Source organism: Salmo salar, chromosome ssa09 (genome assembly GCF_905237065.1).
Source record: "Salmo salar chromosome ssa09, Ssal_v3.1, whole genome shotgun sequence".
Taxonomy (NCBI): Eukaryota; Metazoa; Chordata; class Actinopteri; order Salmoniformes; family Salmonidae; genus Salmo; species Salmo salar.
The window spans coordinates 74,490,076-74,502,708 of NC_059450.1; the positions used below are offsets into that span (position 1 = coordinate 74,490,076).

The following is a 12,633-nucleotide window of genomic DNA, read 5'->3' on the forward strand; positions in this document are numbered from 1 at the left end:
GTGTAGCAGAGCGCCCCCTCCCTATGCCATTGGCACACCCATTTGTTGTTTTGTCCCGTTATCGCCATCTTTTATGAATGATGTCTATAGAGGCGGAACAGGAATTTAGGTTTATCCCTGTCCATAGCCAGTAACATAATACACCCTTCACATTATACAGTTTGGTTGGCACACATTTGTACACTTCAGTATCAGTTGACCTTTACGGTTGTAAAGTGGTAGGCCGCCGTATGATTCTACAGGAACCTTGTCAGAGCAGTATATCAAATAGGTGTTGACCTAGACAGACACAAACATGAGCTATTCACTGAGAGTCAGGGGAATAAGTAACATGTTCATTTCATAATGTGGATTCTGTCATTTGACACCGATCTATTGTAGATGATAACCCCATTCACAAACCGACATATCCAGACACATCCAAACATATTACTGAGAGATGTACAGACAGACATACCAACAGACTGCAGACACACATACACAACAGCAGGAAAGACACAAGACAGTATGAAAACCTGAAAAGAGACATTATACAGTGAGGGAAAAAGTATTTGATCCCCTGCTGATTTTGTACGTTTGCCCACTGACAAAGAAATGATCAGTCTATCATTTTAATGGTAGGTTTATATGAACAATGAGAGACAGAATAACAAACAAAAAAATCCAGAAAAAAGCATATCAAAAATGTTATAAATTGATTAGCATTTTAATGAGGAAAATAAGTATTTGACCCCCTCTCAATCAGAAAGATTTCTGGCTCCCAGGTGTCTTTTATACAGGTAACGAGCTGAGATTAGGAGCACACTCTTAAAGGGAGTGCTCCTAATCTCAGTTTGTTACCTGTATAAAAGACACCTGTCCACAGAAGCAATCAATCAATCAGATTCCAAACTCTCCACCATGGCCAAGACCAAAGAGCTCTCCAAGGATGTCAGGGACAAGATTGTAGACCTACACAAGGCTGGAATGGGCTACAAGACCATCGACAACAGCTGGTGCGATTATTCGCAAATGGATGAAACACAAAAGAACTGTCAATCTCCCTCGGCCTGGGGCTCCATGCAAGATCTCACCTCGTGGAGTTGCAATGATCATGGAGCTCTTTGGCATCAACTCAACTCGCCGTGTTTGGAGGAGGAGGAATGCTGCCTATGACCCCAAGAACACCATCCCCACGTCAAACATGGAGGTGGAAACATTATGCTTTGGAGGTGTTTTTCTGCTAAGGGGACAGGAAAACTTCAATGCATCAAAGGGACAATGGACGGGGCCATGTACCGTCAAATCTTGGGTGAGAACCTCCTTCCCTCAGCCAGGGCATTGAAAATGGGTCGTGGATGGGTATTCCAGCATGAAAATGACCCAAAACACACGGCCAAGGCAACAAAACAGTGGCTCAAGAAGAAGCACATTTAGGTCCTGGAGTGGCCTAGCCAGTCTCCAGACCTTAATCCCATAGAAAATCTGTGGAGAGAGCTGAAGGTTCGAGTTGCCAAACGTCAGCCTCGAAACCTTAATGACTTGGAGAAGATCTGCAAAGAGGAGTGGGACAAAATCCCTCCTGAGATGTGTTCAAACCTGGTGGCCAACTACAAGAAACGTCTGACCTCTGTGATTGCCAACAAGGGTTTTGCCACCAAGTACTAAGTCATGTTTTGCAGAGGGGTCAAATACTTATTTCCCTCATTAAAATGCAAATAATTGTATAACATTTTTGACATGCGTTTTTCTGGATTTCTTTGTTGTTATTCTGTCTCTAACTGTTCAAATAAACCTACCATTAAAATTATAGACTGATCATTTGTTTGTCAGTGGGCAAACATACAAAATCAGCAGGGGATCAAATACTTTTTCCCTCACTATATAGCCAAGCTACCATTGCTCATTGTGTATTTATTCCTTGTGTGATTTTGTCTTCTTCTATTATATATTTATTTTTGTATTCTGCATTGTTGGGAAGGGCCTATAAGTAAGCATTTCACTTAGTCTACACCTGTTATTTATGAAGCATGTGACAATTAAAATTAGATTTGATAATAAGGAATACCTGCACACACACACACAAACCATCATCATGCACTCAACGCATGCTGCTATGTATAACAAAGGATTTACAGAGGGATGCTCCTTTACCTCGAAGTAATACTTTCAAGTTCTGATACAACTCAAAGTCCACAAAAGACGCATTATACACAAAAACGCCCCCTGCCCGACTGTCTGGACCAATAGCATTTCCAGTGGGGATGCACGCCCGTGCCACATCACTCAGCTTTCGTCACCCGTCCGATAAATAGCACTTTGTTTCGAAAAATCGTTCATCTTCTCAATTATTCCGAATTACTGGGAGGCAGGAGAGGCAATTTCTCTATTCGTTTTCTGCAATTGGTGTTAACTTTGTCATATATTCAAGTAAGTTTGACTTTCAGCTTCATTTTCACGATTAGCTTATCTATGAAAAGGCTCAAATGTCAAAAATGTTTTCTGTTTCCAGGCTACAAGACTTAAAACAGAGGCTCTTAAATGTTGCAATGAAATTAAGTTTACAATGTTTCAACCCGATGTTGCAAGAATATCTTGGATGTTTGCAATGTTTGAGGCTCCATGCGGTACTCTGCAGCCTATGCTCTTCACTTCTAGTCAAATTTGTATTCGTTGTAGGCAAACTGTATCTGCAAAAACGTGTACATTTTTCCATAAATCTTTTTTTCTTCAAGGTTGATATTAACTTGTTTAATCGAAAACAGTTTCTGTAACTCGATAGCGCATGCATGGCGTTGTTAATTTGGCGTGAAACGCGCCACAAAATTGTGTAACTTCTAAAAAAAATATTTACGTTGAGTCCTTGTGAATCTGATCAAATTTGATGGCTCTTTACCATCTTTATGGTGTGAATGATTTGACTGACTTCTATAGTGAACTGTGAACCTGTTTGTCCTAGGTAGGGGCAAGGTAACTTATTAGCTTTCAGACTAAAGTTCAAACTGCGGACAAGCCAAATATTGACAGAGTTGGGTAGGGTGAAGGGTCCTGGTGGTAGGTATACTGTTAGTGTCTGAGACTATGCAACACTAACAACCACCAGAACTAGCGTACACTGGATTTTAGGTTAATGGACTGAATTCTGTTCTGTGTTCTCTTTTCTCCACAGGATGACTACCCAGTTCCCATCCCTCTCTCCGGAGCAGAAGAAGGAGCTCTCTGACATTGCCCAGAGGATTGTGGCTCCAGGGAAGGGCATCCTAGCAGCAGACGAGTCTACAGGTGAAGCAAAGCTGGGCATGGATGAGTGGGGTGGCGGGGGGAGTTGGCGAGGTTGGAAACTGCTGATGTATTTTTCTCAGCAAGTAGCAGTGTTGGCCATCTGAAGGGTGAGCGTTAGAGGGAGACGTTAAGCAGTTATAGGTATCTGTCATTCTTACATTCCCATCATTTCTCCGACTAGGCACAATGGGTAAGCGCCTGCAGAAGATCAACGTGGAGAACAACGAGGAGAACCGTCGGACTTTCCGTGACCTCCTGTTCTCTGCAGTTGACCCCAACTGCATTGGCGGAATCATCTTCTTCCATGAGACGCTGTACCAAATGTCGGACAAGGGCGTCCTCTTCCCCCAGGTCATCAAGGACAAGGGCATCGTGGTCGGCATTAAGGTGAGAAGACCAGTGAGATCTGGTCCCTTTTTGAATGCCATCCTTGATCTGGGACAGTTTGCTTGGTGAAAACAAGACAGGGAGGAAGTATGTATTTTCAAAAGTACTCAGACAGGACCTGAGGCTATGCTGCAGTTGTAATGAATGACTCTTCCATAGTCTACTGATAAGACTGGTTGAGTGAAGACAATTATGACCACACGCCCATCCATCCAACAAGTAATTACTGGACTATCTGCTATACTGGCTTCACTTACCAAGATTGGATGTCATAATGACACTAAGGATTACACACTACTGGGAAAGGGGTTATAGCTTGAAAGTTTGTTTTCTAGGTGGACAAAGGCACAGCTGGTCTGAACGGAACAGATGGAGAGACTACCACACAGGGTAAGATTACGCTCTTTATTTCTGTTGCAACTAAGTAACAAAGCCTTGTGTCAAGTCTGAAACCAGTTTCTCAAATCCCAAGACCACATTGAATCAGTTTGACATGATGGATTGCAAACCGTCAACAGTAAAATGCATTGCATCACTATGAAAGCAAAGACTGAACAAAAATATAAATGGACCATGTAAAGTGTTGGTCCCATGATTCATGAGCTGAAATGAAAGATTCAGAACTTTTCTGTACACACACACAGCTTGTTTCTCAATTTTGTTTACTTCACTGTTAGTGAGCATTTCTCATTTGCCAAGAGAATCCATCCACCTGACAGGTGTGGCATATCAAGAAGCTGATTAAAAGGCATGCTCATTACACAGGTGCACCTTGTTAAAATAAAAGGCCACTACAATGTGCAGTTGTCCCAACACAATGCCTCAAGTTAAAGGAATGTGCAATTGGCATGCTGACTGTAGGAATGTCCACCAGAGCTGTTGCCAGAATTAAATGTTAATTTCTCTACCATAAGGTGCCTCCAACATAATTTGAGAATTTGGTATTAAGTCCAACTGGCCTCATAACTGCAACCCGTGGGTGAGCGGTTTGCTGATGTCAACGTTATGAAGTGTACCCCATAGTGGGGGTATGGGCAGGCAAAGCTACGGACAACAAACACAATTTAAATTTTATCGATAGCAAAATGAATGCACAGTGATACCGGGACGAGATCCTGAGGCCTGTTGTGACGTTTTATCCGCTGCCATCACGTTTCAGCATGGTAATGCTCAGCCCCATGTCGCAAGGATCTGAACAATTCCTGGAAGCTGAATGTCCCAGTTCTTCCATGGCCTGCATACTCAGACATGTCACCCATTGAGCATGTTTGGGATGCTCTAGATTGACATGTTAGATGGTGTGTTCCAGACAATTTCCATCAACTTCGCACAGCCATTGAAGAGGCGTAACATTTCACAGGCCAAAATCAACAGCCTGATCAACTCTATGCGGAGATGTGTCCTGCTGCATGAGGCAAATCGTGGTCACACCAGATACTGACTGGTTTTCTGATCCACGCCCCAGCTTAATTTTTTTTGTCATCAACAGATGCCTGTCTGTATTCCCAAACATGTGAAATCCATAGGTTAGGGCCTAATGAATTTTTCAATTGACTGATTTCCTTATGAACTGTAAATCTTGGACATTGTTGCATATTGTGTTTTTTGTTTAAGTATAATATCATCTTTCTCTCATCAGGTCTTGATGGACTCTCGGAGCGTTGTGCTCAGTACAAGAAAGATGGTTGTGACTTCGCCAAATGGAGGTGTGTGCTCAAGATCTCCGACGCCTGCCCCTCGGACCTCGCCATCGCAGAGAATGCCAATGTCCTCGCCAGATACGCCAGTATCTGCCAACAGGTGTGTGCATGCCATGAGAACTTCTCCCTTCTAAAACTATAGTACCCTAGGATAGGATGAACTTTAATGTCCCAGAAGGGAAACTGTCAGATGTACAGTACTACTGCTGTACCTGACTTCACAACTAACAAATGATCAGAAATTCCTTAATGGTAAGATTTGTCTACATAAGTGTGTACACCTGATAATTCTCTTCCTCTCGTCAGAACGGCCTGGTGCCCATCGTGGAGCCAGAGATTTTGCCTGATGGAGACCATGACCTGCTGCGCACTCAGTATGTCACTGAGAAGGTGAGCTCATAACCTTGTTATACACTCAAATCTGTTGGCCTTCAGTTAATTTGAATCACTTTTCTCTCCCTTCCACAAAGCCAGTGCTGGACTTGTTTAACAGCATGAAATTACAAACCTATCACCCCAAATCTCTTAGTCACACTCCAATTGACATGGCTGAACTGAACGCATCTAAACCCTCCTTCTCACCAGGTCCTGGCTGCCACGTACAAGGCTCTGAACGACCACCATGTCTACCTGGAGGGCACCCTGTTGAAGCCTAACATGGTCACCGCTGGACACTCCTGCCCCAAGAAGTTCACCCCCCCAAGAGGTTGGCATGGCCACCGTCACCGCCCTAAGGCGCACTGTTCCTGCCGCTGTGCCCGGTGAGCCTGGTTGTAGGGGTGGTGATGGGATCAACACAATGGGTTAGGTAGATTTGAAGGACTAAAACTTGTATATTTAGTTACGATCAGGCGACGCTGAAATTAACCCCCCCCCCCCCCCCCTCTCCCAGGCATCACCTTCCTGTCTGGAGGTCAGAGTGAAGAGGAGGCCACCCAAAACCTCAATGCCATGAACCTGACCTCCCTCCACCGGCCTTGGAAGCTCTCCTTCTCCTACGGCCGTGCGCTCCAGGCCTCCGCCCTCGCCGCCTGGAAAGGCAAGGCCGCCAACAAGCAGTCGGCGCAGGACGCTTTCACCTCCAGAGCCAAGGTATGATGGTGGGGCTATTCTAGGGTACAGTGGATGACTTACTTGCAGGTGCTGGCTACAGGGATATTGTTGGGAAGCTATTGTATGGTGGCGGCCTCTACTTAAAATGAATTGGGTTCCAATTTTATCTCCTTTCTCTCAAAGCTTAATTCTGGAACCACTTGTTTTTTTCACTAAAACACAAATTTCAATTTCAGAGCAACGGTTTGGCCTCCAAGGGAAAGTACACAGCAGTCAGCAGCGATGACCAGGCTTCCATGCAGTCCCTGCACACAGCCAACTATGTCTACTAACTAGAGAACACAGCAGACGCAAGGAGCACAACATTGAGAAATTGTCACCTACACACAAAGCAGGAAATTAATCAGCTGGGTTGTCTGGTTTTACTGGTCCCTCCCTTCCCTAATGACAGATCCAGTTGTACAAGTTATTCTCTGGAGTAAATAAATGGTGTATAACAAAGCATTTATAAAAGTGTCATGCTGTTGGGGACAAAACACTTAAGGGGATTGTCAGTATATTCATTTATCAATAAGCAAAGCATTGTACGATAACACTTTTTGCTGAAAGTATGTACACTGAATTAACTTGAATGTCTAGGGTTGTTGGCTGGTTTAAAAAGGATGAATTTCTTGGGGGGTGTACAGATCATCCCGTTGGCCATGTGTAGCAGGTAGGCCTGTTGGGGAACTAAGTGAAGGGGTGAAACAGTGTCAGGATGCTGGGCAGGTTGTGCTGGGCCTCGTCCACTGCAGTCCAACCCCAGATGTCACGCTCCTGAAGTGTGCAAATAGGGTTTCGGGGGAGTTAAACTAGGATTGCGAACATTTAACATTGGTCTTAACAATTTAAGGTCATTAGGCTGCCCCAGGACTGCAGCTGCCATATCACCGGTAAAACAGCCAAACCCTTGTCATATTTACAGATAAGGCAGTACCAGAGGGGTGGCTCCGTATTCCAGCAGCCTGGACACCATGGTCCTCTCCCTCAGCCTGACTGCAATGTGCAGCGCTGTACGGCCATTATAGTCACTCTGGTCCAGGTTCACTCCAGACAGGTACCAGGCTTGCAACAGCTGGTAGTCCTTGTTCTGGACAACCCTGATCAAAACACAAAAATGGACATGTACCCACAAAATTTAAAATAAACTAGATTGATTGGATATTTTCTTTCAGCTGCAATATAACTACCTGACAAATTACAGATCTCATTGTCAGCAAGTCTAAGATCTGTTTATACTTTATGCATCTTTTGTTCAGCTTCTGAAAATACAATTTTTGCACATGGAAAATATATTTACAGGCAGTTTAGATGGTACAATGATTCTCTATGCTGTACTTGTTTTGTCAACTGAAGTTAGGTAAACAATTTTAGCAACCAGGAATTGATGGGATTTCTGCATAGTGCATCAAGGATTAGCACAACACACTTGTTTGCTTATAGACAGATAAGCGAGCTGTATATGCTGTGACCAAATGCCTTCCCTGTAGCTCAATTGGTAGAGCATGGTGTTTGCAACGCCAGGGTTGTGGGTTCGATTCCCACGGGGGGCCAGCACAGAAAAAAAAAAATGTATGAAATGTATGCATTCACTACTGTAAGTCACTCTGGATAAGAGTGTCTGCTAAATGACTAAAATGTAGCTAGATAAGATGTACTCACTTGATCAGCTCCAGCCCGATCCTCACAAGCTCCAAAGACAGAGGGGCTCCCTTCAGACGCAGGATGCGGATGATGTCAAAGTGCCTGGAAGGAAAAATTACAATGGAATACTTTCATTCCAGGAACATCTTTCAAATTATTTGACAGACAATTGTATTTGTCACTCAGTTGGTATTCATATCACAAAAGCAAATCTAATTATTCACACTGCACCTGTTCTTGATGGCCAGGTGAAGAGGTGTGTATCCAAAGCGGTCTTTGAGCTGGGTGCTGGCTCCTTTACCCATCAGGTACTTGACCATATCCAGCCTGCCCTTCTCACAGGCCTTGTGGAGGGGGGTGGTGCCGTCGTAGTCCCCACAGTTCACATCCATCTGCGGGAGAGAGGGTGTGTGTGAGGAGTTTCTCAGACAATGTGTAAGGTGTCTGTGTGGTGAAGAAATCCTCACCCTCTCCAGGATCTCCTGCAGGGAGAGGAAGTCATTGTTCTCCACACATCCACAGGCGAAGGAGGGCAGCATCTCCCCGATCATCACTTTGACCTCCTGAGAAATAGATGGTGGGTGAACATCTGTCATGTTATTGGTCAAAGGTCAGAATAACTTCTTAATGAACCATTCGAATTGCTACTTGGTAACACACTTCTTGGCTCTTGTTCTTCAGCCACTTCAGCTTCAGCACTTGGCCTACCCAGTGCAGAAACCTTCTGTCTCTGGTAGCAGTGCCCAGAATTATGATGGGTTTGGTGACAATATCCAGTCCGTCCTGTGTGCTGTCCATCTCTGCAAGGATGATTTAGAAGATGAGTTTATGGGGTGGTAGCCAATCAAATAGGCTACACCCAATGATGAAATGAACCCAGAGTGATCAAACTTTTGGTTTAAGTAAAGTCAGCTAGCCATCTAATAAAATATATATATACAGTAGGAAGAGAGGAATATGTTAAGAGGTAGCTTTGCCTACTAAAAACCTTTGCTTAGCTAGATAGCTAAGTTAATATTAGCATTAGACAACTTTTTAGTGTTGACTCTCGAACTAATTCCCCAACATTGTAGTAAAGTAGCTAGCTAATTGACAATGTATTTACGCAGAGTAAAAGCTCAAATACCCATTGCAGACTCAAATTGAACATAACAAAATTCTTGCGCTTGCGTGGCTCACCTGCGGCCTGCTGAGTGCTGCTCTCTATACTTGATGCTATCTATGGTGGTCAACCTGACCGTTGACCACTTGGGTCGTCACTAGTTACCACAGTAACAAAGTCATAATTATGGCTAAACCCCGCCTATTTCTACAATTTATCTTCTACAATCTGATTTTTAACCCTAACCTTATGCCTAACCCTAATCTTAAATTAAGACCAACATTTTAGATTACATGAATTTTTACGACTTTGTGGCTGTGCTAACTAGTGACAACCGTTGACTTGGTCGCGAGACCAACTGGCCTAGCTAGCTAGTACCTTGAGGAGGTAATTGCAGCAGAAAATAAAATCACTCCTCTAACGGTCAATGTTTGCTTAAGTGGCTTATCAAAAGCAACGTGGCAGGTCAGAATAAGTAACGTGGCAGGTTAGGAGAACTAACCTAGCAGCAGGTTAAGGTTAGGAAAAGGGTTAGGTTTAGCTAGAATGCTACAAAGAAACAGCGAAACGGTCTTGAGTGGCAACCAATCTGCCCAATTAGCTGTTAGGCTGTCATACATATATTGATCCTCCCACTTATTTCACAACGCCCACTTTGACACACTCTACATATGCAGTTACCAATGACTCACATTAACGGGCGTATCAATTCATGTGGGTGCATGGAAAGCAAACACCTAAAAAACATTTTTTGAGGGGGGAGCAAATTAATAATGATGCTATATATAGCTACACATACAGTACTAGCCACATAAAGTTAGGCCTTCCATTAATTAAGCTGGGTCAGCAGCTACCATCATCAGATGCTACCATGGTTAGTATTAGCTAGCCATGCTCTTTGCATCCCCTTCCATGAAAACTTTGTGTTTTGTTTTTTCCATTTCATATGCCATTTAGAGTGCTGAGGAGCATAGCATTTCCACTGCCCATACTGCCTCAACACCCATGTAAATAGGAGAGATTTTACCAAACACATTCCACAATATGAGTCAATACGTGTAACCAGTGCAACTACGAGAGCCCCAGGTGTAACACTGCAACTGCAGGAGCCCAAGGTGTAACCAGTGCAACTGCGAGAGCCCCAGGTGTAACCAGTTGATAAGAGAATTATCTAATAAAGGTAAATGAATCAATAAACCATGATGAATTATTAGTCATACAGCATGGTTAATGAATAATCAATGTAATGATCAATGTAGTGATCGATTGGTCTGATTAGTTCCAGAAAGTCCAGGAACCACTGGAGAGGGAAAGAAATGTGTGTATGCAATTAGTATAGAGAGCTACAGAAGCAGATGGTCAAGGGAGTAAAACTTCAAAGAGTTCCTAACCTTGAAGGAAAGGAACAGGCTGAGCCAGAATGTGATAAACAGCGTGAGAAGTCAATGGGGATTGCAGGTCACCAACAGATTGTGTGTAAATGCATGCGCGTAAGTAAGCAAGAACTATATAATGACTGTTTTGTTATCCTGACGCCAGAACATTCTCTGAATAAAGCTACAGAAACCTTTTGCAGAAAGCTGAGTCCTTGCCTAATTATTTGAACCCATTGTCTTACAAACCTTGGGCATTAGTCAAGGCAAATTGATTATTGATTATTATCATCAAGATATAAAATTCCTTTAACACCAGTGTAAGTGCGAAAGCCCAAGGTGTAACCACCACAACTGCGAGAGACCCAGGTGTAACCACTGCAATTGCGAGAGTCCCAGGTTAAATTGCGAGAGTCCCAGGTTAAACTGTGAGAGACCCAGGTGTAACCACTGCAACTGCGAGAGTCCCAGGTGTAACCACTGCAACTGCGAGAGCCCCAGGTGTAACCACTGCAACTGCGAGAGCCCCAGGTGTAACCACTACAACTGTGAGAGCCCCAGGTTAAACTGTGAGAGCCCCAGGTGTAACCACTGCAACTGTGAGAGCTCCAGGTGGAACCACTACAACTGCGAGAGCCCCAGGTGTAACATCTACAACTGCGAGAGCCCCAGGTGTAACCAGTGCAACTGCGAGAGACCCAGGTGTAACCACTGCAACTGCGAGAGCCCCAGGTTAAACTGTGAGAGCCCCAGGTGTAACCACTGCAACTGCGAGAGCTCCAGGTTAAACTGCGAGAGCCCCAGGTGTAACCACTGCAACTGCGAGAGCCCCAGGTGTAACCACTGCAACTGTGAGAGCCCCAAGTATAATCACTACAATGGTGAGAGCCCCAGGCGTAACCACTGCAACTGCCAGAGCCCCAGATGTAATCACTGGAACTGTGAGAGCCCCAAGTATAACCACTACAAAGGTGAGAGCCCCAGGTGTAACCACTGCAACTGAGAGAGGTCCAGGTTCAGGGCGTCCAGCTGTGAGACCTGCAGTCAAGCGGAAAATCAAATCTCTTAACTGCAGTTTGTGGCTTTACAAAAATAACCAGAGGAAACATCAACAAAGAGAGCATACAACTGCTGAGAATGATATTACAGCTCACTCCAATCTCAAGAGTCAGTGCCTTGACCAGGACAATGTGTTGCTTGCAGTGGCAAATCCTTCTGGGGTAATTGTGTTCCAAGCCATTAAAAGAACATGGGACTACACACAAAGTTGTGAAATGGATGAATGTGCGGCAGAAAATCCCATCTGTACTCAATAGATAATTGCACTTCAGATGCATCTAAAGAGAACTTGAGAGCTGATGTATTGGAATAGGTGGTGACCAACAAATGGTTTGGCCAGGGAGAAAAAGAGAAGTGCCTCAAACTGCAAAAAGAAGCAGTCAACCATGGAACCACCCTTGCAGCTCATGTAGATATTGATGGTCCGATACATTCTCACTACCTTTCAATACTACAGTCAATTAGGAAGAGTTATGATAATGTTCAACTCAAAGGGAAACACATGGCACTGCTCTTGCTTTCAGGGCAGAATCTCCTGCATCCACAAATATGTTGGGAAGTGGTATCTTTTCCAAACGAATAGAGGCATGTTTCAAACAGAGCACAGAGAAAGTGGAACCACATCTTGGGCTCTCAGAGTCTCCATATGATGAATCTCCAGACAATACCGCCGAGGACAATGATGCAAACACAATCACTGAGTACCCACCAAGAAACGAGTCACTGAGTACCCACCAAGAAAACAATCACTGAGTACTCACCATGAAACCAGTCACTGACCACCCACCAAAAAAACAGTCACTGACTATCCACCAAGAAACCAATCACTAAGTATCCACCAAGAAACTAATCACTGAGTATCCAACAAGAAACCAATCACTGAGTACACACCAATAAACCAATCACTGAGTACACACCAATAAACTAATCACTGAGTACACACCAATAAACTAATCACTGAGTATACACCAAGAAACTAATCACTGAGTACCCACCAAGAAACGAATCACTGAGT

At 44.0% G+C, this 12,633-nt stretch overlaps 2 protein-coding genes across 5 annotated transcripts; one reads left to right on the forward strand and one right to left on the reverse strand.

The window, feature by feature from the left end:
* Window positions 1–2,362: 2,362 nt before the first annotated feature.
* Window positions 2,363–6,902, forward strand: aldob (aldolase b, fructose-bisphosphate). Its single transcript, NM_001123627.1, is given in 10 exon segments — window positions 2,363–2,409; window positions 3,149–3,261; window positions 3,443–3,648; window positions 3,984–4,038; window positions 5,288–5,448; window positions 5,655–5,738; window positions 5,934–6,048; window positions 6,050–6,109; window positions 6,241–6,440; window positions 6,638–6,902. Coding segments are annotated over 9 exon segments (1,089 nt in total). The 5' UTR covers window positions 2,363–2,409; window position 3,149; the 3' UTR covers window positions 6,734–6,902.
* A 47-nt stretch (window positions 6,903–6,949) lies between these two features.
* On the reverse strand, window positions 6,950–9,821 carry si:dkey-74k8.4 (L-asparaginase). Of its 4 annotated transcripts, none has more exons than XM_014212522.1 (7): window positions 9,689–9,821; window positions 8,745–8,884; window positions 8,552–8,647; window positions 8,316–8,476; window positions 8,103–8,186; window positions 7,378–7,540; window positions 6,950–7,217 (listed from the first exon to the last, which is right to left on the reverse strand). In XM_014212522.1, the coding sequence occupies exons 1-7, from the start codon at window positions 9,804–9,806 to the stop codon at window positions 7,131–7,133; spliced, it is 849 nt and encodes a 282-aa protein (XP_014067997.1). In that variant the 5' UTR covers window positions 9,807–9,821; the 3' UTR covers window positions 6,950–7,130. The 4 variants fall into 4 exon arrangements, with proteins under 4 accessions (XP_014067997.1, XP_014067998.1, XP_014068000.1 ...); XM_014212523.2 differs by having other exon boundaries at window positions 9,211–9,778; XM_014212525.2 differs by having other exon boundaries at window positions 9,565–9,777.
* Between the last annotated feature and the right edge of the window lie 2,812 nt (window positions 9,822–12,633).

What these genes read in the sequence shown, in the direction of transcription:
- si:dkey-74k8.4 (XM_014212522.1), bottom strand. Translation starts at nt 9,806, where the DNA reads ATGTATGACAGCCTAACAGCTAATTGGGCAGATTGGTTGCCACTCAAG. An exon ending in TGAAGAACAAGAGCCAAGAA is followed by an intron (nt 8,648 to 8,744) that starts GTGTGTTACCAA and finishes TCTATTTCTCAG; the next exon opens with GAGGTCAAAGTGATGATCGG. An exon ending in CACCTGGCCATCAAGAACAG is followed by an intron (nt 8,187 to 8,315) that starts GTGCAGTGTGAA and finishes TTTTCCTTCCAG; the next exon opens with GCACTTTGACATCATCCGCA.